Source organism: Dipodomys spectabilis, unplaced genomic scaffold, assembly GCF_019054845.1.
Source record: "Dipodomys spectabilis isolate Male_0828 unplaced genomic scaffold, ASM1905484v1 ptg000234l, whole genome shotgun sequence".
Lineage (NCBI taxonomy): Eukaryota > Metazoa > Chordata > Mammalia > Rodentia > Heteromyidae > Dipodomys > Dipodomys spectabilis.
This window is the reverse complement of record NW_024870911.1, coordinates 9,043,303-9,069,968: the sequence shown is the minus strand read 5'-3', so window position 1 is coordinate 9,069,968 and position 26,666 is coordinate 9,043,303. Positions and strand designations below refer to the sequence as shown.

The 26,666-nt window shown below is 37.9% G+C and overlaps 1 protein-coding gene across 3 annotated transcripts in view; it reads left to right on the top strand.

Annotated features, from left to right (window-relative positions):
• Positions 1-25,112, top strand: part of Nup107 (nucleoporin 107) — a 35,784-nt gene extending 10,672 nt beyond the window's left edge. For 2 of the 3 annotated variants that reach the window (XM_042699059.1, XM_042699060.1), the window contains 22 exons: positions 484-611; positions 2,485-2,533; positions 4,424-4,495; positions 5,659-5,747; positions 7,580-7,658; positions 8,745-8,858; positions 9,839-9,929; positions 10,071-10,147; positions 11,875-11,934; positions 12,927-13,072; positions 13,191-13,239; positions 15,547-15,616; positions 16,440-16,558; positions 17,448-17,486; positions 18,699-18,849; positions 19,336-19,448; positions 20,616-20,718; positions 21,314-21,474; positions 22,362-22,487; positions 22,953-23,066; positions 23,820-23,987; positions 24,759-25,112. In XM_042699059.1, the coding sequence (XP_042554993.1) occupies positions 484-611; positions 2,485-2,533; positions 4,424-4,495; positions 5,659-5,747; positions 7,580-7,658; positions 8,745-8,858; positions 9,839-9,929; positions 10,071-10,147; positions 11,875-11,934; positions 12,927-13,072; positions 13,191-13,239; positions 15,547-15,616; positions 16,440-16,558; positions 17,448-17,486; positions 18,699-18,849; positions 19,336-19,448; positions 20,616-20,718; positions 21,314-21,474; positions 22,362-22,487; positions 22,953-23,066; positions 23,820-23,987; positions 24,759-24,866 (2,226 nt within the window). In that variant the 3' untranslated portion in view covers positions 24,867-25,112. Of the gene's footprint in view, positions 1-483; positions 612-2,484; positions 2,534-4,423; positions 4,496-5,658; positions 5,748-7,579; positions 7,659-8,744; positions 8,859-9,838; positions 9,930-10,070; positions 10,148-11,874; positions 11,935-12,926; positions 13,073-13,190; positions 13,240-15,546; positions 15,653-16,439; positions 16,559-17,447; positions 17,487-18,698; positions 18,850-19,335; positions 19,449-20,615; positions 20,719-21,313; positions 21,475-22,361; positions 22,488-22,952; positions 23,067-23,819; positions 23,988-24,758 lie in introns of all 3 variants that reach the window. The other variant, XM_042699058.1, reaches the window with a different exon arrangement.
• Positions 25,113-26,666: the final 1,554 nt, after the last annotated feature.

Sequence of the window (26,666 nt, the reverse complement as noted above, 5' to 3'; positions counted from 1 at the left end):
AGGATCACGGTTCAAAGCCAGCCTGGGTAGGAAAGTCTGTGAGACTCTTATCTCCAGTTAACCACCAAAAAAACAGAACTGGCACTGTGGCTCAAGTGGTAGAGCACTCACTTTGAGCTGAAGAGCTCAGGGATAGTGCCCGGTCCAGAGTTCAAGCCCTACAATCAACCGGAAAAAAAAAAGAAATGATCCTTAAATACATATTGATAAATGAGAGAAGCCAATCAGAAAAGATATGTCTTCCAGTATATGACATTCTAAAACTAGGGTGATAGTGAAAAGATTGATAATTGCTAGGGGTTAGTGAAAAAAGAAGGATTGATTGGTGGAGCACTGAGGATTGAGGAGTTAAGGAAGTAAAACTTCTGATTCTCTTGTAGTAGATACACACCATTCTCTTTGTCGCTACAAACCCTTTAGCACCTTACAGATAAAAATCAAAGAAACCAATTTTGTCTTTTCACATCAGTGTTTTTATTTTAGGTGAATATATTGAGTAAAATAGTAAGCCGAGCAGCTCCTGGACTGCAGAAGTTTTCAATAACAGCCAGTATGCTCTGGCTTCTTCAACAGGAGATGGTCACATGGAGGCTGCTAGCTTCTTTGTATAGGTAAAGTATAGAAATGAAACATAAGTAACAGATTAATAGGCAAATTAATTTAAAAGTTAGGATATGATGTGTTTGGTAGAGTTTGCTCATGTTGAAGATCATTATTTAGAATAGTTGAGTTGTGAAGAATTAAGTTACTAGAGAAGAGGCTATAATCTTATAAAGCTAGTAATTACCAAAAATTGGATATGTAGCTGGACATAGTACTACCTGCCTATAACCCCAAAAGGTGGGGGGCTAAGGCAGAATGATCTCAAGTTCAAGGGCTAATAACAAGAGCCTATCTTTAAAAAAAAAAAAGTATAAATAAAAATTTAAGGAAAGTGCTAAAAATAATAGCATTGCTTAGGAGAGGATAGCAATTTAAAAAATGAACCTCAAAGTCTGACTTTGTGTAACAAAAGTTTGAAAGAAGTTAACTTACCAGGTATGTTGGTGCATGCTTATAATCTCAACTACTTAGAAGGCAGAAAGAGGTAAGAAAAATCATTGCAAGTCCAATGATTCTCAGTAACAGCCTGAGCAAAATTAGTAAGACTGTATCTCAAAACCAAAATATAAAACAAATGGGCTCAGGATGTAGCTCAAATTGTAGGGCCCTGTGTGAAGCACTGGATTCAATCCCAAGTACCACTACCACCTACAAAAAAAAAAATCTACCAGAGTTGTCTGTCAGATCACAGTGGTTTTGATTCATACTCTTGCTCAAGCTAATGAAAAAAATATTGAAAGAAAGTCATATTTTTTGCTAAATGAAAATGCATGAAAAGATACATGCATTAACAAGTATCTGTTAAAAACCTTGCAGTGTATATTTTTAGTATATTCCAGTTGTGTTGTCAATTAGCAGGTATTTACTACTTGTGTCTTATATATATAAAGTGTAATGATGTATGAGTATAGATCCACAGGTTCCTTGTTTAAAGTAAAGTTCTGAAACCTCAAGTAGGAAGTATTTGGTGAATGTAAAAACAAACCTGATGGGCTGGGAAGGTGGCTCAGTGGTAGAGGGCTTGCCTCACATGCATGAGGCCCTGGATTCAATTCCTCAGCAGGACATAAACAGAAAAAGCCGAAAGTAGCACTGTGGTTCAAGTGGTAGAGCACTAGCCTTGAGCTGAAGAGCTGAGGGACAGTCCCCAGGCCCAGAGTTCAAACTCCACGACCAACCAAAAAAAAAAAAACAAAACTTGTTAAACTTATGATTAACTAGACTACGAATACAAATTTCATATGCAAATATCAAACTCAATATTATAATAATTGCATTATCATATAGATTTAAAATCATTTTATTCCTACAAAAATATTGCTGGGTTTGTTATCAGATTTATGTCAGACTATTTGTGGTAAATTGATACCTCTTGTATCACATTTTCAAAATATGAAGTTATTTAGATTATTTTTATTTTATTTTATTTTATTTATTTATTTTTTTTGGGGGGGGGGGGGTCCGGTCGTGGGTCCTGAACTCTGGGCCTGGGTGCTGTCCCTCAGCTCTTCAGCTCAAGGCTAGCACTCTACCACTTGAGCCATAGGGCCACTTCCGGCTTTTTTCTTTTTGCTTATGTGGTGCTGAGGAATCGAACCCAGGGCTTCAGGCATGCAAGGCAAGCGCTCTACCACTGAGCCAACTTCCCAGCCCTAGATTATTTTTAAATAGAAAGTCCTCAGCATATTCTGTATATTATTATTTCAAAATTCATTGCTGTTTATCTATTACAGTAATGTAGAAATAAAAATTATTTCTATATAGTAAAATTAAAATTAATTAGAAACTCGTTTTTTAGGCCAGATGAAAATGTAGATTTCAGTATGCAGTAGCTTTTTATGTATGCAGTAAGGCTTTTTAATTTTTATTGTTTTTCCACAGAGATAGAATACAGTCTTCCTTAGAAGATGAAAATATGTTTGCAGTTACTGTAAGTTTTGTGTTAATATTTTCCTTTATAGATGCTTAAAAACTAGACAGTTTTACTAGACAGTAAAACTTGATATTTCACACTCCATCTTAAGTTTCTACATTTAAAAAAATTTCACAAGTACATAAAAGATACAATCTTACAAACACTGATTTAGAGTACTTGAGAGATAGGTGACATCTTTTTATATCCCTCTGATTATTTAGCATAACACTTTGGCCTGTATCTTAACCATACATTTTTCCATATATCTATATATACATATGCTTGCAGTGTTCTATAAAATTCTCAGTGCATTTTTCCATGAATGAATTTTCTATTTTCTAATCAATTATTACTAGAATAAAGTTTTTTTGTTTCTAATTTGCTAAGAGTTGGAATAAGTATTGAATGCAATGTTCTTTTTTAGTTTCTATGTATATCTTTTAATTTGCTAATGTAATGGCTTGTTATTTCAAATAGAATAAACTCATGTATTCCTAAATATACCACTAAATTTTATTAGCCAGTATGTTATTTAGGACTTTCGTAAATATGTATGTATTTTCTTTGTTGTTGTTTTGTTATTTGTTTTAGTTTTGCTTTGTAATTTTTCCTCATATACTCTTAGTATCTAAGGTTGTACTGGCTCTGAAGAACAAGTTTAGAAATCTCCATCTTTTTTTGTATTTTGTTGAAGAATGTGAGATTTACTTGCCCTGTCAAGTCTTCATAAAAATATGCCCATAAAAACAATCAAAATCAGATAGGTGCCTTTGGGGGCTCATTTATTTATTTTTTGCTATTAAGTAGTTGTACAAATAGATTACAGTTCGTTAAGTCAGGTTATAAGTACAGTGTGTCTAGATGAATTTCCCCCTTTCTTTCATTCGCCCTCATTTTCCCCCTTTTATCTCTACCCTCAATTTTTATTTTTTCTAATTTCAAAAGTAGTTCATGTTTAAAACAATATAGAGCCCAAAAAGAAAAAATAAATATTTCTATGTATTTTATTTAGCATATATTAGTTGTACAAGGAGGGTTTCATTGTGACATTTCATTGTGTACACATGTGAACTCCATCCAGATCAAACTTACCCCCTCTATCACTCTCCTCATTTCACTTCTTAAAACAACTTCAACAAGTTTCATTGTTCTATTTTTATACAAGAAAATAAGCCACAAAAACCATATAAGGTATATTATAGTTTTGGGGGTTTCCCACTTATTTGGTGTTTATTTTTCTCTAAAACATCATCTCTGGGGAAATAACATTTTTTAAAGTAATTTTTATTGAGATTAAGTGATTACATAAATTTCACAAATTTCACAGTATTATGAGGTAATGATACTTAAAGTCAAATACATTTTAACCTTTACAAGGCAAATTGTCATTATCATGGTCTATAATATTTGTGAATTCTATGAGCTTTGACAGTACAGCTGTTTCTTCCACATCGGGTGATATGTGCATTTATTTCCTTTTGGTTAGTGTCAGCTGTTCCCTCTTTCCCTCTCATTCCCTCTGTCCCGTCGCTGCCCTTGAGTTGCTTGGTTTGTTTTCATCCATGTCCAGTGCAGCTGATGGGCCCCTCTGTTGTATATTTTCCCGTTTCCCTCTGATTCAGTGTCCTCCTCCTCCTAGCTTCCCTCAGATGTACACATAGAAATAGCAGTTTTTTTAATCCAAGTATAACAAATTGCCAGTTAATAATAATAAAATCAAATCGGAACAGCTTCAAATTATGGTAAAAGCTTGAGTTTTATTTTAAAATGTTTCCAAGGATAAATACACATATTTGCTATGTATTTATGCATAAATAAATACACTTGAAATTAGCTTTTCCCTTTCTGCTGAAATAACATTCTTGGATCTTCTTTCCTTATCTCCTTCCTTTAAATTTACAACAGGCTGTTAACGCCAGTGAGAAAACAGTTGTGGAAGCATTGTTTCAGAGAGATTCCCTTGTGCGACAAAGTCAGGTATTATTAAATGTTTTACTATTTTGTAAGAAACATGGAGAAAGGGTGAATAGCATAAAGTACTGAAGACAATTTAATTTAAAACTTTTTCTGGGGACTGGGAAGGTGGCTCAGTGGTAGAGCGCTTGCCTTGCATGCCCGGAGGCCCTGGGTTCGATTCCTCAGCCACATAAGCAAAAAGAAAAATGCCGGAAATGGCGCTGTGGCTCAAGTGATAGAGCACTAGCCTTGAGCTGAAGAGCTAAGGGACAGCACCCAGGCCCAGAGTTCAGGCCCCACGACCGGACCCCAAAAAAAAAAAAAAACTATTTCTGGAAGTGGCACTGTGGCTCAAGTGGTAGAGCACTCACCTTGAGCTGAAGAGCTCAGGGACAGCTCCCAGGCCCAGAGTTCAAGCCCCATGACTACCAAAAAAAATATACATATATAATAAAACTTTTTCTGTCTAGCTGGTGTTTTCATTTGTAATTAAAAGGAATTTGGAATCCTGTTGGGTTTGTTTTTTTTTCTTTGCTTTTGTTTCGTTTTGTTATAAATAACGGTTCTAGTATTTCCAGGAATAATTTAACAACTGCATTATTTCTGTAGAAAATTTTATTCTTTTTCCAAAACTGTTATTTGCATTTTTGTAATCAAACGTGTTTGTGTGTGTGTGTGTGTGTGTGTGTGTGTAAGAACTGGGGCTTGAACTCTTTTTTTTTTTTTTTTTTTTTTTTTTTTGTTGGTCTTGGGGCTTGAACTCTGGGCCTGAGCACTGTCCCTCAGCTCTTCAGCTCAAGGCGAGTGCTCTACCACTTCAGCTACAATGCCACTTCTGGTTTTCTGGTGGTTTATTGGAGATAAGAGTTTTGCAGACTTTCCTGCCCAGGCTGGCTTTGAACCGCAATCCTCAGATCTCAGCCTCCTGAGTAGCTAGGATTACAGGTGTGAGCCACCAGCGCCTGGCTGGGGCTTGAAGTCTTGCTTAGCTTTTTCACTTAACGCTTTCACTCTACCACTTCAGCCATACCTCCACTTCCATACTTTTGCTGGTTAACTAGAGCTAAGAGTCTCTCAGATTTGTCTGCCTGGGTTGGCTTTGAACCATGATCCTCAGATTTCAATCTTCTGTGTAAAACACACATAGATTTTATAGTAATTCTAATCTTTTTCTTTTTTCCTAGCTGGTGGTGGATTGGTTGGAGAGTATTGCCAAAGATGAAATTGGAGATTTTTCTGATAATATTGAATTTTATGCAAAATCAGTATATTGGTATGTGACTAGCTTTTATTCTTCAATCCATTTATATTTATTCATAATGCTCTTACTTTGTTCAGTTTTGAGCAAATGAAGCTCTACCTTTTATTTATAATTATTTAGGAGAGATAAATAGCAAATAAATGTATCCTTCTGTAATTAAGAGTTTTGCAAAGAACATGAACTAGAATTAATGAGAAGAGGATGACAGTCCTATTTTTATTAGAAGCAGTGGTCAGGAAGAGTGTATAAAGTAACAAATAGAAGCATTTTTTGTTTGTTTGTTTTGTTTTGTTTTTGTCGGTCATGGGGCATGAACTCAGGGCCCGGGTGCTGTCCCTAAGCTCCTTCTCTCAAGGCTAGAGCTCTACCACTTCAAACCACAACTCTGTTTGCTATTTTCTGTTGGCTAATTGGAGATAAATGTCTCATGTACTTTCCTAACTAGGCTGGCTTTGAACTACAATCCTCAGATCTCAGTATCCTGAGTAGCTAGTATTACAGGCATGAGCCACCAGCACTGAACTTGTGTTTGGTTTGTTGTTGTTGTTTTGGTTTTTGTTTCTTGGTCGGTCGTGGTCGTGAAGCTTGAACTCGGCTTGGGTGCTGTCCCTGAACTCTTCAGGTCAAGGCAAGCACTCTATACTACTTGAGCCACAGTGCCATTCCAGTTTTCTGGTGGTTTATTGGAGATAAGAGTCTCATGAACAGTGATCCTCAAATCTCAGCCTCTTGAGTAGCTAGGATTACAGGTGTGAGCCACCGGCAACTGCTTGTGTTTGTTTTTGAGATAGGGAATCTTGAGAACTTTCCCTAGACTGTCCTCAAACTTAAGATCTTCCTTCCTTCATCTGTAGGAGGCTTTTAAGAAATAAAGGAGACCAGGTGCCAGTTGCTCATGCCTATAGTCCTAGCTACTCGGGAGGGAGTCCTAAATGTACACATAGAAAGAGACTTTGTGCTGAGCACCAGTGGCTCACGCCTGTAATCCTAGCTACTCAGGAGGCTGAGATCTGAGGATCACTGTTCAAAGCCAGCCCAAGCAGGAAAGTCCATGAGACTCTTGTCTCCAACAAACCACCAGAAAACTGGAATGGCACTGTGGCTCAAGTGGTAGAGTGCTTGCCTTGAACTGAAGAGCTGAGGGACAGCGCTCAGGCCCAGAGTTCAAGGCCCATGACTGACGAAAAGAAAAGGAAGGAAGGAAGGAGAAGAGAACTTTGTAACTCAAGGATAAGTAAGTATTTCTTAGGAAATAACAATAACCATGGAAAAAATCAAAAATCAAAATTGAAAACTCCTATGAAAAGACATCGTTAATAAAACAGTTGGAGCCAGCCACAGACTGATAGAAACATAGAGAACATGTAGTTAATAAAGACCTACAGCTTCATAATAGAAAGATAGCCCAATTTAAAAAAAAAAAAAAAGAGCAGGCTTAAGAGGTGAATGACATGAAAGAAATCATTTAAAAGACATGAGGGCTGGGAAGGTGGCTCAGTGGTAGAGTGCTTGCCTCTCATGCATGAGGCCTGGGTTTGATTCCTCAGCACCACATAAGCAGAAAAGGCTGGAAGTGGCGCTATGGCTTTACTGGTAGAACGCTCACCTTGAGCTGAAGAGCTGAGGGACATGCCCCATGACTGGCAAAAAAAAACAAATCATGAAAAAATCATTTAGCCTCATTAGGTAGGTACATTATGATGACTATATTAAAATTCTTTTTCATGCTTTTTTTCCCTATATTTGTTGTGTTTAGCTTTGTCTGTTTTGTTTTTTGTTTGTTTTTTTTCTTTGGATAGGTCTATTTAAATTGCCCCTTTAAAAATTGGTATTTTTTCTTTCAGGGAAAATACTCTCCATACCTTAAAACAACGACAGCTGCCTTCTTATATAGGAAGTGTTCGTCCTCTTGTCACTGAATTAGTAAGTGTTCTTTGAAATGAAGTTCGGGTCTTTTTTTTTTGGTCAGTTGTGGGGTTTGAACTCTGGGCCTAGACACTATCCCTCAGCTCTTCAGCTCAAGGTGAGCACTCTACCACTTGAGCCGCAGCTCCATTTCCGGGTTTTTGCTGGTGGCTAGTTGGAGATAAGAGTCTCGTGGAAGGTGGAAGCTGGGACTGGTGACTCATGCCTATAATCCTAGCTACTCAGGAGGCTGAGATCTGAGTATCACTGTTCAAAGCCAGCCCAAGCAGGAAAGTCCATGAGACTCTTATCTCCAATAAACCACTAGAAAACCAGAAGTGGTGCTGTAGCTCAAGCAGTAGAGCGCTCACCTTGAGCTGAAGAGCTGAACAGCACCCAGGCCCAGAGTTCAAGCCCTATGACAGGGGGAAAAAAAAAGAGTCTCATGGACTTTCCTGCCTGGGCTGGCTTTGAACCATGATCCTCAGATCTCAGCCTCCTGAGTAGCTAGGATTACAGGAGTGAGCCACCAGTGCCTGACTAGCTTGGGTCTTTTGAACAATGTGTTTTTGTTTTTTGTGGTGCTGGGGGCTTCCCCAGGACTTTGTGTATGTTAGATAAACTCTACTTTTGAGCTACATCCTCAGGCCCCTTTATTACATTGTACTTGGCATTTATCTCTCTTCCCATGTGTTGTCAAAAAACACCTACTAGATTTACAAAACAGATTCTTTTAGTTCTTTTTTCCATGTTCATCCACAATCTAGACCTAATTCCACTTAGGTGCTCTGACAGAGTAAACCTCATGACCTTTTGGAGTAGGCTACTGGTACCCTTACTTGACCTAATATGCCATTGTGGAGAAGACTTAATAAGAAGACTTATAAATGGGACAGCAGATAATGACATGACTATTTGGAATACATTGTAACACTTTCATTCCCTAGAGTTATCATGTTATGATTTTAAATATGCCTAAGAGTACAGATGGGGGTGTAGCATAGTGTGTTAGCATGCTTGTACTATTTCTTACATTTCACCAGTACTGCATAAACAAAAGATTTATAGTTAACAATGAGTTGGTTGTTTTGATTTTTTTCACAGGATCCTGATGCTCCCATTAGACAGAAAATGCCACTTGATGATCTGGACAGAGAAGATGAAGTTAGATTACTCAAATATCTTTTTACTCTTATCCGTGCTGGAATGACAGAAGAGGTGAATTGTGCAGTACCTTGCTTGTCCCATTTCAAAAAGCCACAGACTCTTGAATTTAGAAGACACCTTTGTGGCCACATAATACGCTTCTTCAGTGCAGCAATTCTGTTCACAATGTCATCAGTGAATATGTGTAGTGATATACACGTTTAGAGAGCAATGCCATAACTTGCACAACACTGATTATTAGAAAATCCATAAGTCAAACTTTGCATACTCTCCATGCATCCTCATTATTTCTACATTTGTGTGTGTGTGTGTGTGTGTGTGTGTGTGTGTGTGTGTGTGTGTGTGTGTGTGTGTGTGTGTGTGTGTGTGTGTGTGTGTGTGTGTGTGTGTGTGTGTGTATGCACACACGCTAAGTTCTGGATCTTGAACTTTGAACTCAGGGCCTGGAGGCTATCCCTGAGCTTTTTTTGCTAAAGGCTAGCATTCTACCACTTGAGCCATAGCTCCACTTCCAATTTTTTGGTTGTTAATTAGAAATAAGAGGCTCATGAGCTTTCCTGCTTGGGCTGGCTTTGAACTGTGATCCTCAGATCTCATTCTCCTGATTAGTTACAATTTCAGGCATGAGAATCGGCATCTGGCTTCTATTTTTTATTTTTAAGAGTTCACACTCAAATTTTCTTTATGGTCATATTAAACATAAGAAATTTGATCAGTAGACTAAGCAATCACTCCCATGTCATTATAGGGCCTTTTCGAAATACTGTTAAAATAAATTAAGGTTTATGAAGCCCGTTTGTGTCTCATAGAATTAAATACCATTGGTTCTTACAGAACCTATGAGTAAACCCAAAATCAAAAAGAAAGGGAATTACTAAAAAAGTAAAAATAAAGTCAGAGACCACAGAAAGATAGCTTGGTAAAGTAGATTGCCATTGTTAATTGCCTACATCATTCTCTGTGTCAAGTGAACTGTTGAATATTGGCTATATATAATCACTGGTGATGTCACTAATGGTTCTTCTGTCAAGGCTCAACGGCTTTGTAAGCGTTGTGGTCAAGCATGGAGAGCTGCAACACTAGAAGGCTGGAAACTCTATCATGACCCTAATGTTAATGGAGGTATGTAATAGATTTTATTCTCCATATTATAAAGGTAGGTAGCTCTAAATGCCATTCTTTGTGAACTGTAACTTTCCTTTTTTTTAGAAGTGATTGAAATAAGATCTCATTTTAAACCATAAATTCTTCACTGCTTTATAGGAACAGAATTAGAAACTGTTGAAGGAAATCCATATAGACGCATTTGGAAAATTAGTTGTTGGAGAATGGCAGAAGAGGTAAGAAAAAGTATTTATGAATACTGAATTTTTTCCCCCCAGTTTTGGGACTTGAACCCAGGGCCTGGGCTCTGTCCCTGAGCTGCTTTTGCCCAAGGCTAGCATTCTACCCCTTGAGCAACAGCGCCACTTCTGGCTTTTTCCGTTTATGTGGTACTGAGGAATTGAACCCAGGGCTTCATGCATGCTAGGCAAGCACTAAGCCACATTCCCAGCCCCTAATACTGAATTTTTACCCCAACTTAATTGAAAAGCCAGCTGAGCAGCTGTGAAATGTTTGGTGTGACATGAAACTACAGTTAGTTTTCAAAGAAGTTCTTGGAAAATTGAGGAATAGGCTTGGCTGCTTACCAAGTTATTCCGACACCAAGTACTAAAGAATTAAACATTGAAATAAGGAAAAAATATGAAGGAGGTACCAAATGATTCTAGAGAAAAAGCACAGGCTAAAGCTTGAAACCAACTTTCAAGGGAAAACATCTGTGTTGAACTTTTATAAGTCATTAGAATTTGGGATGTTGGGATGAAAACGTGAAAGAGTTCTAGGTAAAATGAGTAAGTTGGGAAACTCTAGGAACAGTAGTTCTACAAGCTTAGAATAGAAGGCTCATAAAAGGAAATATAGTCAGTTATGTCAGAATACAGTATTTGCATTCCTAAAATTCACTGCAACATGCAAAAAAAAAACTATCAGGGTTTGTGAGAAAATGGAGTGCAGAAAACAAAAACTTTCACTAGTAATACATTAAAAGGTAAGTCAATAATGTTAGCATACTTTTATATCTGTCAAATAGTTGAGTAAATACATAAATGATAGTACATTAAGTTTAGCACTTCAACTTGAAAAGACCTGGAATTTACTTATTATCAGAGTGTGACAGACCCTTGAAATGTTTCAAGAAGAGTAGCATGGCAGTGAACAATAGAGATGAAAGGACTAATGGCTGAGAAAGTAATTATCAAAATTACTGTAAACATTACACAACAATAAAGACTAAAGGCCTGGCCCTGGATAGTATTGATGAGGATGAGAAGGAAGGGAGCAGGAGGGTTAGAACTAGGGCAAAGTAGGCTAGTTACAGGAGTCTCCTGAACTCTTGTTTGTATGACAAAAGCCTAGAAATGCCATTAACAGAACCCTAAAAGTTAAATGGAATATCTGCTGAATATAATTCTGCTTAGGAATCAGATGCAGGCCTTGTTTTGATGTTGTTTCTAGGGCAGTTTGAGTGAAGTATCAGATGCTTAAAAACCTCCTAGGAGAAAACATCTGTACAAGTTCTACCTGGAATAAAATTGGATTATAAATGAACAAAACATCCATTGGATTTCGTTATGGTTTCACCCTTTGTTTTAAATTTAAATGTTTGACTCTTCCATAGATTTTTGTTACTTCATTAGACTAAGAAATCCTTAATATTACTCCAGTGTATCTTTCAATAAAATAGAAACTATCAAAGGACTAGGTTCAATCTGGAAGAAACTACACAATTCCAGCTTATGAAGAAATAAGCATAATGGAAAATGGATGGGAAGGGAAGGAGAAGGGGAAACAAAGGAGGAGGCAACAATGCTTGATAAGAAATGTACTCATTACTTTGCCCAAATAATTGTAACCCCTCTGTACAGTATTTCACAATAAAATAAATAAAAATTAAAAAAATAAAGAAATAAGCATACTAAGATTAACCCATTATTTCATATATACTTACATTCTTTTATTTCAGGAGCTTTTTAATAGATATGAAAGAGCAATTTATGCAGCTTTAAGTGGGAATCTGAAGCAGGTATGCAATCTTCATTTTTTTACAGAATAAAGTAGATATTTAAGTTTTAATGAAGTATTAAACATTAAAAACCTACATCCTCTAGAAATAGCAAACTAGAAATAATCATAAAATAGAAAAGTGACAAAATGCCTAGCTTGATGTATCCCATATTTGGCCAGTTTTGGTTTGGGAGGATTTTTAGGTTTTGATTACTTTGGTTTTGTTGTTTGTGTCTTAGAAGGTGGTGGGGTGGGCAGGGGTGAAGTAGGGTTTTGCTATGTAGCTCAGACTGGCCTCAAAACTCTCAGTCCTGCCTCAGACTCCCCAGTGCTACCATATCCTGCTTTGTATATTTTAATGAGTGAAATCAGACTTGGCTTTCTAATTTAAAATGTCAGTATAATTGTGATATCCATTTATAAATAATTCCTAATACTCAAACTATATCCGTAGATGGACCAATAAGACAGTGATTGCCTGGGTAGTCATATGTATCTGTCTTTCTCACAGTTTCCATTGTCATCTACATTTTTTTTTTTTCTGTCTGTAGTAGGGCTTGAACTCTGGGCCTGGGCACTGTCCCTCAGCTCTTCCGCTCAAGGCGAGTGCTCTACTACTTGAGCCACAGCACCACTTCTGGTTTTCTGGTGGTTAATTGGATATAAGAATCTCACAAACTTTCCTGCCTGGGCTGGCTTTGAACTGTGATTCTCAGATCTCAGCCTCCTGAGTAGCTAGGATTACAGGCACGAGCCACTGGCACCTGGCTGCCCTCTACTTTTTATAACTATTTTGAGGAATACTATATTAATTGAAATATTCAAAATTGATGCGGTTGTAAATTCGATATGGAAAAGAAAAACTTAGTTCAAACTTCTTAAAGGCCTAGTTGGAGAATAAAAATGGAATATTCTAAAGTGGCTTTACAATACATATGAATGGGTATAGTTGCTTTTCTTTTCCTTTTTGTTGAAAATGTCTGTCTTGTTTCTTTTGGGGAATGGGAATAGCTTCTTCCTGTCTGTGACACCTGGGAAGACACAGTCTGGGCATACTTCCGGGTGATGGTGGACAGTCTGGTGGAACAGGAGATCCGGACGTCAGTAATGACTCTGGAGGAAACTGAAGAACTTCCTAGGGAATATTTAGAAGCAAAGTGAGTGTGTTGCTCTGATATTGGTTACAATGGTTTATAGTATACTCTTTGAAGTTTGTATTACCTCCCTTTCATATTATTGACATTATTCTATCTCTCCTGATTTTCTCTTTTGAAGTTGGACCTTAGAAAAAGTTTTTGAAGAACTTCAAGCTACAGATAAAACGGTAAATGTTAGCACCTGTGGAATATGAAATAAATGATATTAACTTACTGTAAATGCTGTTACTGCTGTGTGGGCTAGCTGAAAGGAAAAATGATAAGGAGTTTTGTTGCCAATTACTAAAGTAAGAGAAATTCTTTAAAAGAAAAAATTATGTATATGAGCTGTGACTTTTGATTCAATTAATCAGTTTATAATTAAGTAAAACAGCATTCCTAAAAATTATTTAAATAAAGTAATGCTGTATTATTTTTAACAATAAAAATCAAGCAGTTATATCTGTAAAACCTATGTAACTTCCCACCAAGTCCCTTGAAAGTTACTTGGCTAAGATGACAAAACATCCTGACATATTCTTTCATATTTTTCTACTTGATCTTTCAAATAAATATAAGTAATAGAACTATCTTAATGTAGTATTCGGGGATTTTCTTATTTTTTGTATCACATTACAACCTGATTGTTTTCATTAATGATAATCTGTCTGACTTAGATGTTCTATATTAACATTCTTTTTAATAGATTAAGTAATGTTGTATACAGTAGAGTATACTTTTTTTTTGTCAGTTGTGGAGCCTGAACTCTGGGCCTGGTCCCTGTTCCTCAGTTCTTCAGCTCAAGGCTAGCTAGTGCTCTACCACCTGAGCCACAGCGCCACTTCTGGCTTTTTCTGCTTATGTGGTGCTAAGGAATTGAACCCAGGGCCTCATGCATGTGAGGCAAGCACTCTACCACTGAGCCACCTTCCTAGCCCTGGAAAGAAAAATTTTAAAAGAACAATAGTTAGGGATACTTGCCTTAGTAAAGATGCCACAGACCATTATAGAATTGGTATGGAATAAATAGACAGTGGAATACAAAGTTCAAACTAGAACCAAGCGTATATGAAAACCTAATAGATGTCAAAGGAAATAATAAAATTATTTAAGATAAATGATCCTACTGCAGATCACTTTCCATCTGGAAGAAAAACAGAGTCCTAACTAAATCTCAGACAGAAAACAGTTTTTTAATATAAGAATAATTACTGAAAATTGACTACTAAGTAAAAATGAAATATATTTTATCTCTGATAACTTACTTTGTTTCAAAAGCTTATTTTGTCTCAGTAACACTTTGTGGAGATGGAGGTGTGACTCAAGTGGTAAAATGCCATCTTTGAGTACACCAGCCCTAAGCTTAGAGTTCAAGCTTCAGGACAGGTTGTGTGCTGGTATGGACCTTGAACTCAAGGCCTGGGTGCTACCCCTGAGCTATTTTTGCTCAAAGCTAGTGCTCTACATCTTGAACAACCGCTTTACTCCCAGGTGTTTGGTGGTTAATTGGAGATGAGTCTCATGGACTTTCCTGCTGAAGCTGGCTTCAAACCATGATTATAAGATCTCAGTCTTGTGTGTGTAGTCTAGGATTGTAGGATTGAGTCAGCAGCATGCGTGCACGTACACTCGTGTGCACACACACAGAGCTACGTTTGAGGGTTTTTTTGGTCAGTTGTAGGGCTTGAACTCAGCGCCTGGACACTGTCCCTGAACTCTTGCTCAAAGCTAGCACTCTATCCCTTTGAGCCACACTTCCATGTCTGGTTTTGAGTGGCTAATTAGAAATAGAGTCTCACAGGGACTTTTCTGCTCGGGCTGGCTTTGAACCATGATCTTCTTAGCCTCCTGAGTAGGATTACAGGCATTAGCCACCAGTGCCTGGCTTAAAAGTGTTGTTTTTTTTAAAATATAATAAATCAGATATTGCTTTGCTTTTCTGGTATGTCAAAGTAAACAAAAATAAAAAGCTGTAAAGAATTACATTATTAAAGCCGGGTGCTGGTGGCTCATGCCTGTAATCCTAGCTACTCACTCAGAAGGCTGAGATCTGAGGATCACGGTTCAAAGCCAGCCCAGGCAGGAAAGTCCGTGAGACTCTTATCTCCAATAAACCACTAGAAAACTGGAAGTGGCGCTATGGCTCAAACAGCAGAGTGCTCACCTTGAGCTGAAGAGCGCAGGGACAGTGACCAAGCCCAGAGTTCAAGCCCCACAACCGACCAAAAAAAAAAGAATTATATTGTTTAATAACATTTTGTAGAGATTAAGTTGTTATAGTTTTCTACTTTCAAAGATAGTTTGTAAGCCCATAAATATGTTCCAGAGGGTGTATCCTCACCTTGTTTGTGCTTTGTTTTGTTTTGGTCTTTCTGAGGCCATATATTTTCACTTTCTTTGTGTTCCTCCAAGAGTTTGACATTTTTAATGTAGCAATGAGAACATTCTAATATGGCTACTGAAAGATTTACTAAAAACATAATATTATTTTTCAGAGAGTCCTAGAAGAAAATCAAGAACATTATCATATAGTTCAGAAATACCTTATCCTGGGAGATATTGATGGTAAGATATTATACCTTATCCTGGGAGATATTGATGGTAAGATATTATTTTACCTTTCTCTGAGTTCTTTTTTTTTGGTTGGCTGTGGGGTTTGAAATCAGGGCCTGGGTGCTATCCTTGAACTTTTTTTGCTTAAGGATAGCTCTGTACCAATTTGAGCCACAGTACTATTTCCAGTTTTCAGGTGGTTAGTCCTCATATCTCAGCCTCCTGAGTAGCTAGAGTTATGGGCATGAGCCACACCAGCACCCAGCAAGTTCTTCATTTTTTTAATAGTAATTTTTGTGAAAGTTATCCAGACAATACATATGACTCAATCTTTGTTTAACTGAAGCCTCTCGCTTGCTAGGCAGCTACTCTAACACTTGAGCCATTCTTTTTTATTTTAGTTATTTTTCAGAAAAGGTCTCTTGTTTTTGCCCATACCAGCTTAGAATTCTGTGCTCCCATTTAAATCTTCAGCGTAGCTGGGGTTGCACACAAGAACACATGGCTTGTTTATTGAGATGGAGTCTCTCCAACTTGCTTTCTAGGCTGGTCTCAACCTAAATCTTCCTAATCTCCTCCTCTTAAGTAGCTGAAGTTATAGTTGTACATCCCAGTGGTAGGCCTAGCTACATCTTTTGATCTTGTCCTTGAATGCCACAGTTTGTTTGTTATGGTAAACTAAAGTCTGAATTTAACCCAGAGTGTTTAAGTGGAAGTAGAGAGCTATGTGATGGCTATTAACAATGAAATGAGACAGCGATTGTTAGCACTATGAAGGTGAAGTAAATGTCTAATTTTATTCTTTTTGTTGAATCTTTCCTTTGATGGCTTGTAGGTTTGATGGATGAGTTTAGCAAATGGCTTTCCAAAACCAGAAGCAATCTACCTGGACACCTCCTTCGCTTCATGACTCACCTCATTTTATTTTTCCGCACACTGGGACTGCAGACCAAAGTAAATAAAAACAGCTAGCTCGTCTTTCTCCAGTTGATGCTATAGAGTTGTCTTCAGGGAAACACATCACTTTCCCCTAGTGATGATAAGGGTTCATGAGTCTCCTGGATAGACTCACATGTCACCTGATCATGACTCACTGGCAGTGGCCCTGCAGGGGTCCAATCTATAGCCACAGAATAATGTGGTTGCCTGATGAGTAGAGCTTTATTCTTATGAGTATCCAGCCTTAATTAAACCAAATTAACATCTGGGTTAAATTTCAAATCTTTCTCTCTTTTTTTTTTTTTGTCAGTTGTGGTGGGGCCTGAACTCTGGGCCTGGGCTCTGTTCCTCAGCTCTTCAGCTCAAGGCTAGTGCTCTTCCACTTGAGCCATGGCACCACTTCCGGCTTTTTATGTTTATGTGGTGCTAAGGAATCAAACCCAGGGCCTGAGGCATACAAGGCAAGCACTCTACCACTGAGCCACCTTCCCAGCCCCTCCTTTTTTTTTTTCTCTTACATATCTGATAAGATTTTGGTAAAAGTATGAGTAAAAGCAGAATGATACACTAATTGAAAGCTTGAGCTTTGGAGTAAGAATCTTGAGTTCAAATTCTTACTCAGCAAGTTCTAGCTGTATAATTCTGGACACATAAAACCTCCCAGAGTATTTGTTTTTCTTTAGTAAAATGTTAAAAGTTACAGTGACTACTCACAGAGTTAGGATAAGATAAAAACCAAGGCCTAAGTGCTGAGCTTGCCCAACACTTAGCTGGTATGTCATTGCTCAGTGTCAACCATTAACATTCATAGATAATTTAAAAGTAGAAATTTTATTAGATATTGTATTAATGACACATAAACATAGCTAAGTTTTTAATTGAACTATATCTTTTTTTTCCAAAGGAAGAAGTTTCCATTGAAGTTTTAAAGACATATATACAGGTAAGCTTTAAGAATCTACAACTTGGGGGATGGGAAGGTGGCTCAATGGTAGAGTGCTTGCCTTGCATTCATGAGGCCCTGGGTTCGATTCCTCAGCACCACATAAGCAGAAAAAGCTGGAAGTGGTGCTGTGGCTCAAGTGGTAGAGCGCTAGCCTTGAGCTGAAGAGCTGAGGGACAGCACCCAAGCCCAGAGTTCAGGCACCATGACTGGCCCCCCACCCCCCAAAAATAATAAGAAGAAGAATCTACAACTTGGCCTGGCACCGGTGGCTCACGCCTGTAATCCTAGCTACTCAGGAGGCTGAGAGCTGAGAATCTCTGTTCAAAGCCAGCCCAGGCAGGAAACTCTATGAAACTCTTTATCTCCAATAAACCACCAGAAAACTGGAAGTGGCGCTGTAGCTCAAGTAGTAGAGCACTTGCCTTGAGCTGAAGAGCTTAGGCACAGCGCCCAGGCCCAGAGTTCAAGCCCCACGACTGACAAAAAAAAAAGAATTTACAACTTTAATTCTCTTTTCATATTTTAATTTTCAAAAACAGGAATGCTATAAAAACAAAAATCAGAATACTGGTAGGCACTGGTGCCTCATGCTGTAATCCTAGCTACTCACTCAGGAGGCTGAGGATCATAGTTCAAAGCCAGCCTGGGCAAGAAAGTCCGTAAGACTCTTTTATCTCAGATTAATCACCAAAAGGTCAAAAATTGAGCTGTGGCTGAAGTGGTAGAGAGCTAGTCTTTTTTTTTTTTTGTTTTGGTCCGGTCGTGGGGCCTGAACTCTGGGCCTGAGCACTGTCCCTCAGCTCTTCAGCTCAAGGCTAGTGCTCTACCACTTGAGCCACAGCGCCACTCCCAGCTTGTTTTCTTTTTCCTTACGTGGTGCTGGGGAATCGAACCCAGGGCCTCATGCATGCAAGGCAAGCGGAGAGCTAGTCTTGAACACAAAAACTAAGGGATAGTGCCCAGGACCACACCACAAAATATAATCAGAATGCTAAATTTTAATACCCAATGACAGGAAAGTCATCAGCATTCATAAGAGCTCTTTAGGTATGCTAACCATACTTGTAGAATTTAAAATTGTTCTGATTACCAACATCCGCATTGTTTGAATTTTTCTAAATATAATTTAAATTTTAAAGTAACTTTTTTAAAGCACTGCTGATCTTCAAACATTATATACATACTTTGATCTTTTCTGTTTTTTCTTAGCTTTTAGTAAATGAAAAGCACACAAATCTAATAGCATTTTATACCTGCCATTTGCCTCAAGACCTTGCTGTTGCCCAGTATGCATTATTCTTGGAAGGTGTTACAGAGTATGAACAGCGCCACCATTGCCTGGAGCTGGCTAAGGAAGCAGGTAAAAGTGATGATGAGCTTCATCTGGTGGCCTTTTGTTTTTAGGTAGTGCATGTTAATTGTACAGAGTAGTGGGTTTCAGTATATTTATACATGTGTATAGGAACTTTAACCAGGGGTCAATGTTTATTTGTCTCTGACATTTGTCCTTTTAGTATTGAATCTTCAGAGTGGGGAAAAGAATAAAAATATCAGTGAGGCTCTATATGGGCAATAAATAACTTACACTAACTCATATGCAAAGTATTTTTAATTTTGGCATTTTCTGTTATAATGTTTTTCAGATTTTAGATACTGCATTTTTAAATAATTATTGTTCTGGGGATGGGAATATAGCGTAGCTCAATGAAACCATAGCTGGGTTGGATCTCCAGCATTGTAAAAACAAAAACAAAAAAAAGAATTTTTTACAAATCACCAAATTAATTCTATTTAGGGAATATTAGTATTAATCACTACTTTTTTAGCATTTCAAAATTTTTTTTAGATTTGGATGTTGCAACAATAACGAAAACAGTAGTTGAGAATATTCGAAAGAAAGACAATGGTGAATTTAGTCATCATGACCTGGCCCCAGCCCTAGATACTGGCACTACTGAGGTAATTTCAGGGCACAGGGGGGAGGTGAAGGTGGGGGTAAAGGTGTTATGTAACTTTTTTTTTTTTTTTCCGATTCTGGGGCTTGGGCTCAGGGCCTTAGGACCCTCTTTGTGCTCAAGGCTAGCACTCTACCACTTGAGCCATAGCACTACTTCTAGCTTTTTTGAGTAGTTTATTGGAGATAAGAGTCTCATGTTCTGCCCAGGCTGGCTTCAAAATGTGATCCTCAGATCTCAGCCTCCTGAGTAGCTAGGATTACAGGTGTGAGCCACCAGTGCCCTGCTATGTTATGTAACTTTTTAATAATCCCTCATTCCTTGATGCATTTCTACTTTAAAATATACTTGTTTCTTAAACTTTTTTCCTCCTATCTCAGAAAGACTTTTTTTTTTTGAATTATATTTATTTTTAAGTAATTGTACAAAGGGGAGTTACCATTCAACATACCACTTTATGAGCACAACACATCTTGATCAGTGTCACCCCTTTCATCATTCTCTCACATCCTTCCCACGCCTATCCATCAAGAATCTTTTGCTTAAAAAAAAGCCAGGCGCTAGTGGCTCACACCTGGAATCATAGCTACTCAGGAGGTTGAGATCTGAGGATCGAGATTCAAAGCCAGCCTGGACAAGAAAGTCTGTGAGGGGGCTGGGAAGGTGGCTCATGGTAGAGCACTTACCTTGCATGCTCGAGGTCCTGGGTTCGATTCCTCAGCACCACGTAAGAAAAAGCCGGAAGTGGCGCTGTGACTCAAGTGGTAGAGTGCTAACCTTGAGCTGTAGAGGTGAGGGACAGCGCCCAGGCCCAGAGTTCAGTCCCCACGACCGTAACCGCCCCCCCCCCCCCCCAAAAAAAAAGAAAGAAAAAAGAAAAAGCTAAGAGACAGTGCCAAGCACTGGCAGCAAAAAAAAAAAAAAAAATCACATGGTTACAATGAGGGGAGGGCATGTGATATATAGTTCCAAATTCATAGACCTAGTGGGTTTTTCTATAATTTAGTCAAGAGCTATTAATAGGAAAATAAACTAAAAGTTAAATTTTTTGATAATTCTATCAACTTGAATGAATATGTTGTTCACTAGAAGTACAAATATAGGTACTACTGATTTACCAAACATGGAAAATAACAAAACTGATGTTTCTTTTATCTCCATAAATGGCTAGGAGGATCGGTTGAAGATTGATGTAATTGACTGGTTGGTATTTGACCCTGCACAGAGGGCTGAAGCACTGAAACAAGGCAATGCCATAATGAGAAAATTCTTAGGTATGCTCCCATTTTATATGCTTTGTTCAGGTCTATATGTTTTAATTTTTTCAAAATCTTGGTCTTCCTCCAGGGTGGAGAAAACCAGCTTCTCTTACATATCAAATATACCATTATTAAACAGTTTTAACAGTGAATTTTCCTCATTATTATCAATTTTGCATATGTCATAGATAACAGACTTTGAAACATGTAATTGCTTTTTTTTTTGGTGCTGGTCCTTGGACTTGAACTCAAACCCTGGGCACTGTCCTTGAGCGTTTGGTCTTTTTGGTAGCAAATTGGAGATAAGAGGCACACAGACTTTCCTGCTGTGGCTAGTTTTGAACTGCAAGCCCCAGAAATCAGCCTCTTGAGTAGCTAGGATTACAGGCATGAGCCATACAGTGCCCAGCATACTTGCTTTGTTAAGACATAGAAGTACATGAAAGTCAAGTGATTTAATGTGTGACACTGAGATGAGGAAAGAGCCAGCTCAAGAGATAGATCACAAGGCCATGGGACCTGAAATGTAAAAGTTACAAGCCAGTGATTTCACCCCTGGCTTCATCATGGGAGCCCTTGCATATTAAAAATGTGTATCCTCTTTTCACAGCATCAAAAAAGCATGAAGCTGCCAAAGAAGTATTTGTGAAAATTCCTCAGGATTCCATAGCAGAAATCTATAATCAGTGGGAGGAACAAGGAATGGAAAGTCCACTTCCTGCTGAAGATGATAATGCTATCAGAGAACATTTGTGCATTAGAGCTTATTTGGTGAGATTGCAAAGAAAACCACGGTCTTCATGGTGACTTTTCTGACTCTCAGGCTTCAGACCTTTTTCAGAGGTGGTGATTGGTTTGTTTAACCTCCTTTGAGATTACAGTGCTAACTGACCCACAGGGGAAATGAAATCCTGACCTGTCTTCACTAGCATGATTTTTCCATTGATTGCTAGCCACCCAAGATTAGAACAAGGTGTATGATACCTGAAACTTATCTTTTTTTTAAGATTCTATGAACGTTTGCCTCAACTTTAATAATTTTGCTTTTGGCATTATCTGAGAAAAACATGATATTCTACATCTGTTAGGACTTAAGTAACAGGAAAATTTATTCACCAAATAATCCAGTGATTGCAGTAGGCTAATAACTAGGCTGGATTTGTGGATAGCATTTTATGTTTGCTACTAAATGCTAATAGATGAGGTGAGTGGCATGGATTAAATAGTAGAGTGCCTTTCTAGCAAGTACAAAGCCCTGAGTTCAAAACTAGTGCTGCCAAAAAATAAGTAATAAATAAATTATAAAAATAAAAGCTAATAGGTTAATAGACATGATAGATAAGATGGGTAAGTGTGCTTACTTTACAGAATGATAAATGGCAGTAAGATATTCATTATCCAGGTGCAGGAATAGGAGCATATGTCAGGAAATAGTACAGTATATGTACTTTACTGGTATTTGTCATCTCATAAAGCATTTGCATATTTAGAGAGAGAATGTGTGTGTGTGTGTGTGTGTGTGTGTGTGTGTGTGTGTGTAAAATAAATATTGGCTAGTTTGGGTATGTGATTACAAAATTATTTCTTAAGAACAAAACCTTTTAAGAAGCTTGGTGACTGCAGTAAAAATAAAAAGTTTTGTTTATTTCATTTTTTAGGAAGCCCATGAAACCTTTAATGAGTGGTTTAAGCATATGAACTCAGCTCCACAAAAACCTACTGTGATTTCTCAACCAAGTTTTACTGAGAAAGTGGCTTTTGAACACAAAGAAAAGAAATATGAAGTAAGTTGAATATGGATCTGAGATTATTTTACATTAAAAATGTATACTAGTATTTACAGAGGTCATTTTTACAGATTATATACTCCATTTATAACAGCAGTCTTCCTATTAATGTTCTACTTTAAAAAAAAAAGCCAACTGCCTAATTACCTCTCTGAGGATGATGCTAGCATTCATTTACAAAATTAACATTTTAGTATTTGTAATGCTGTTTACTGTAATTTTTGATATTTGACTTACTAAAGCATCTAGAATGATGTTCTATGTGTATATTCTTCAGGCTTCCCTTTTTGGACCAAAAACACAAACCAATAGGGACAGGAAACTAAATTGGATGCCCTGTCCACTGCTAGAACTATAGATTAATTATCTCAAGTCTCCACTTCTTAATCTTAAAGTTCAGGATGTGGTAAATATATAATATTTATTTGTGTTCATTATTTCTGCCTTATGTTCTTTTTGCAGATGGATTATGGTATTTGGAAAGGGCACTTGGATGCCCTGACTGCTGATGTGAAAGAGAAAATGTACAACGTCTTGCTGTTTGTTGATGGAGGGTGGATGGTAGATGTCAGAGAGGTAAACTGTGTGTGACCTGCAGAACATTTTAAGTAGCCTGAGAAAAGGCTAGGCTTCTTTTCCTTTTCTTCTCCCTTTCTTCCCCTCCTTTTTTGTGTGTTTTGGGGCAGGGATGTGGGGATAATGAGGCTTCAACTCAGGTTTCACACTGGCTCCTAGCTTCTGCTTAAGGCTGGTGTGCTACCACTTGATCCACACCTCCACTTTCTGCTTATCACTGGTTCATTGTAGTTAAAGCTTTCACAAACTCTTTCTGCTCAAGCTGGCTTTGAACTGCAATCTCAGATCTCAGGCTCTTGAGGCTTTGTTTTATTTTTAATAAGGATGATAAGCTTTAGAAATATTCTTTAGCTTCTACCTCTTCTGGTTTTAATCCAATATAGTAATCCCTCAGCATCCATGGGGAATTGATTCTAGGACCCCGAGGATATCAAATTTCTATATATGGTTCCACATATACTATAACCTAATAGTCTCATTCAACCTATCCACATCCTGTAGTATCCTTTAAATCTTCCAGATTACCTATAATACCTGATGAAAATGCTACATAAATAGTTGAAACATTCTTGTTTAGGGAATAATGAAAAGAGTGAAAAGTCTGCACATGTTTAGTGCAGATGCAACTTTCCTCCAACATTTTCCATCTCTGCTAAATTAAATCAGCAGATTCAGAATGTATAGTAATTTAGGGATTACTGTTTGTAAGGGTATTTAGCTTAACATTGTTAAGATGAGTACTTGATATTTTAGGATGCTGAAGAAGACCATGAGAGAACGCATCAGATGGTTTTACTAAGGAAACTTTGTCTACCAATGATGTGTTTTCTGCTGCACACCATATTGCACAGCACTGGTCAGTATCAGGAGTGCCTGCAGTTAGCAGATATGGTGTCCTCTGAGCGTCACAAACTCTATCTGGTAAGTTCTACAGCATTTTCATTTGTATATTAACCTGATTTGGCTTACTCTGTGATAATGTTAAATTTTATGAAGATTTTTTACATTTTTTAGTTGTTCTTAAATTCTGAGGCGGGGGGGGGGGGGGGGGGGGGGGAGGTGTGTGTGTGTGTGTGTGTGTGTGTGTTGGGAGGGAGACAGCTTTGGGGTTCCTGAACCACTCAAAAACACCAGATTTGGGCTGGGAAGGTAGCTCAGTGGTAGACCGCTTGCCTTGCATGCATGAGGCCCTGGGTTTGATTCCTCAGCACCACATAAGCAAAAAGAAAAAAGCCAGAAGTGGTGCTGTGGCTCAAGTGGTAAAGCGCTAACCTTGAGCTGAAGAGCTGAGGGACAGCGCCTAGGTCCCACAACCAGACCCAAAAACAAAAAAAAATCAGATTCTATCCACATAAATCCTGAAAAGGAATTTCTATTTATTTATTTATTTTTGCTGGGCCTTAGGCTTGGACTCGGGTCTAGGTGCTATCCCTGGGCTCCTTTTGCTCAAGGCTAGTGTTGTACCACTTGAGCCACAGTGCCACTTCTGGCTTTTTCTGTGATTAATTGGAGATGAGTCTCATGGACTTTCCCTTCCTGAGCTGGCTTCAAATCACAATCCTCAGATTTCAGGCTCCTAAGTAGCTAAGATTATAGGTGTGAGCTACTAGCACCTGGTAAATTTCTTCTATTAGGCTAAGTTCATATGCTTCTTTTTCCTCATTCTTATTTTTTTTTCTCTTTTAATATCAGGTATTTTCTAAGGAAGAACTAAAGAAATTGCTTCAGAAGTTAAGGGAATCCTCTCTCATGCTTCTTGACCAGGGACTTGATCCATTAGGATATGAAATTCAATCATAATTCATCAGTTTGAATTCTCATTTCCATGAAATATGGAGGTTTTTTTTTTTAAATAAAACATACATATTTGTAATTGCTAGCTTTTTTTTGTATCATAGAAAAACGTAAAATTTTAGGCATTTGAATTTTGTACTTTTCAGATAATTATGCTTATACTTTGAAATTTTAATGTATTATATCAGTATTTCCCTTGGTGTGTTTTTTTAATGAAATTATTCAAAAATTAAAAATTTTCATTCTTACAAATTCTATATTTATCTACTGTATCATAACTAAATGTTTTATTCTTTTTTTTCCTATACTCATCAGTACTGATTTTTTTTTAACATGAATATAGCCCAGTGGCCTGTGTCTCACTCTTGTACTTCTGGACTATTCAGGGAGCTAAGATCTGAAGATAGAAGTTCAAAGCCAGCCCAGCTAGAAAGTCTGTGGAAACTCTTATCTCCAGTTAGCTACCAAAGAGCCAGGAATGGAGCAGGGGCTCAAGTGGTAGAATTATAGTCTTGAGTGAAAACGCTAAGGGACAGCCCAGGCTGTGAGATCAAGTCTTAGTGCTAGTGCACACCCTCACATGTGCACACACACACACAATTTAATGCTGGCCACCAGTGATTCATACCTGTAATCCTAACTACTTGGGAGGCTGAGGACTTGAGGATCACAAAAGCCAGTCTGGGCAGAAAAATCCAAGAGATTCTTTCTCCAAAATAACCAACAAAAAAGGCAAGCTGGAAGTGTGGCTCAAGAGCACCAGCCCAACAAGTAAGTTGGCTGTGAAAGCCCATAAGTTCAAAACTAAGTTCTAGCCAAAAAAAAAAAAAAAGAATAGCTATTAGTTGAACCATGTTGAGTCAGGGATTGTCTGAATTTTCAAATATTGAAAGAGCAATTATAATGATGTAATTTATTATGCATGGTATGATTAGCTCAAATCTGTAATCACAGAGAATGAGTTGAGGTAAATGAGGATAGTTCATGGACTCAGTGAGGGAGTGGTGACAGTAACCACTGTAAATCATTAATCAGGAGTTCTGTAGTTCCAAACCAGAAGGGATGATAACACTGTGAATGTATAGTGAAAAAGACACACAGTACAGTCAAACTTGGTAGAATTTGATATTACAGGTTTAGTGGTATCAATAGAACAGCATACACAAAAGAGCATTATCAGAAAGACCACCTTGAAAAAACTGGACTTTAGACATTGCTTATTTAACTTTTACTGATTTTCAAATATTAGTCTAAGAGTCATTTCATAGCCAGGTGTAATGGTACACACCCATAATCTCAGTACTCAGCAGGAGGATCATGAGTTCAAAACCACCGTGTTTCCAAAAACAAATGTCATTTCCTTAGAGAAGTTTTTGACCACCTCTCCCTTACCAAATGTAGGAAAAGTTATTATACTCTCTCTCATAGGATCATATTTTACTTCAGAAAATCATTTATTATAATTCATAAATGTTTAGTAGTCTCATTAAGTTCTATAGAAGGTCTGGTCTGGTTACCTGCCTTTACCTGCCAAGTGCCAAGGTGCTCAATAAATACTGAATAATTCCTCTGTGCCTGTGCGCGTCTATGTAGGTTCTTGAGCTCAGTGCCTGGGTGCTGTCCCTGAGCCTTTTTGCTCAGTTAGCTCTCTACCACTTGAGCCATAGTTCCACTTTCCCCTTTTCATTGGCGATAAAACTCTCATGGATATTCCTGCCCAGGCTGGCTTGGAACTGCGATCCTCAGATCTCAGCCCTCTGAATAGCTAAGAGTACAGGCTCGAGCCACAAGCAGCAGGCAGAAACA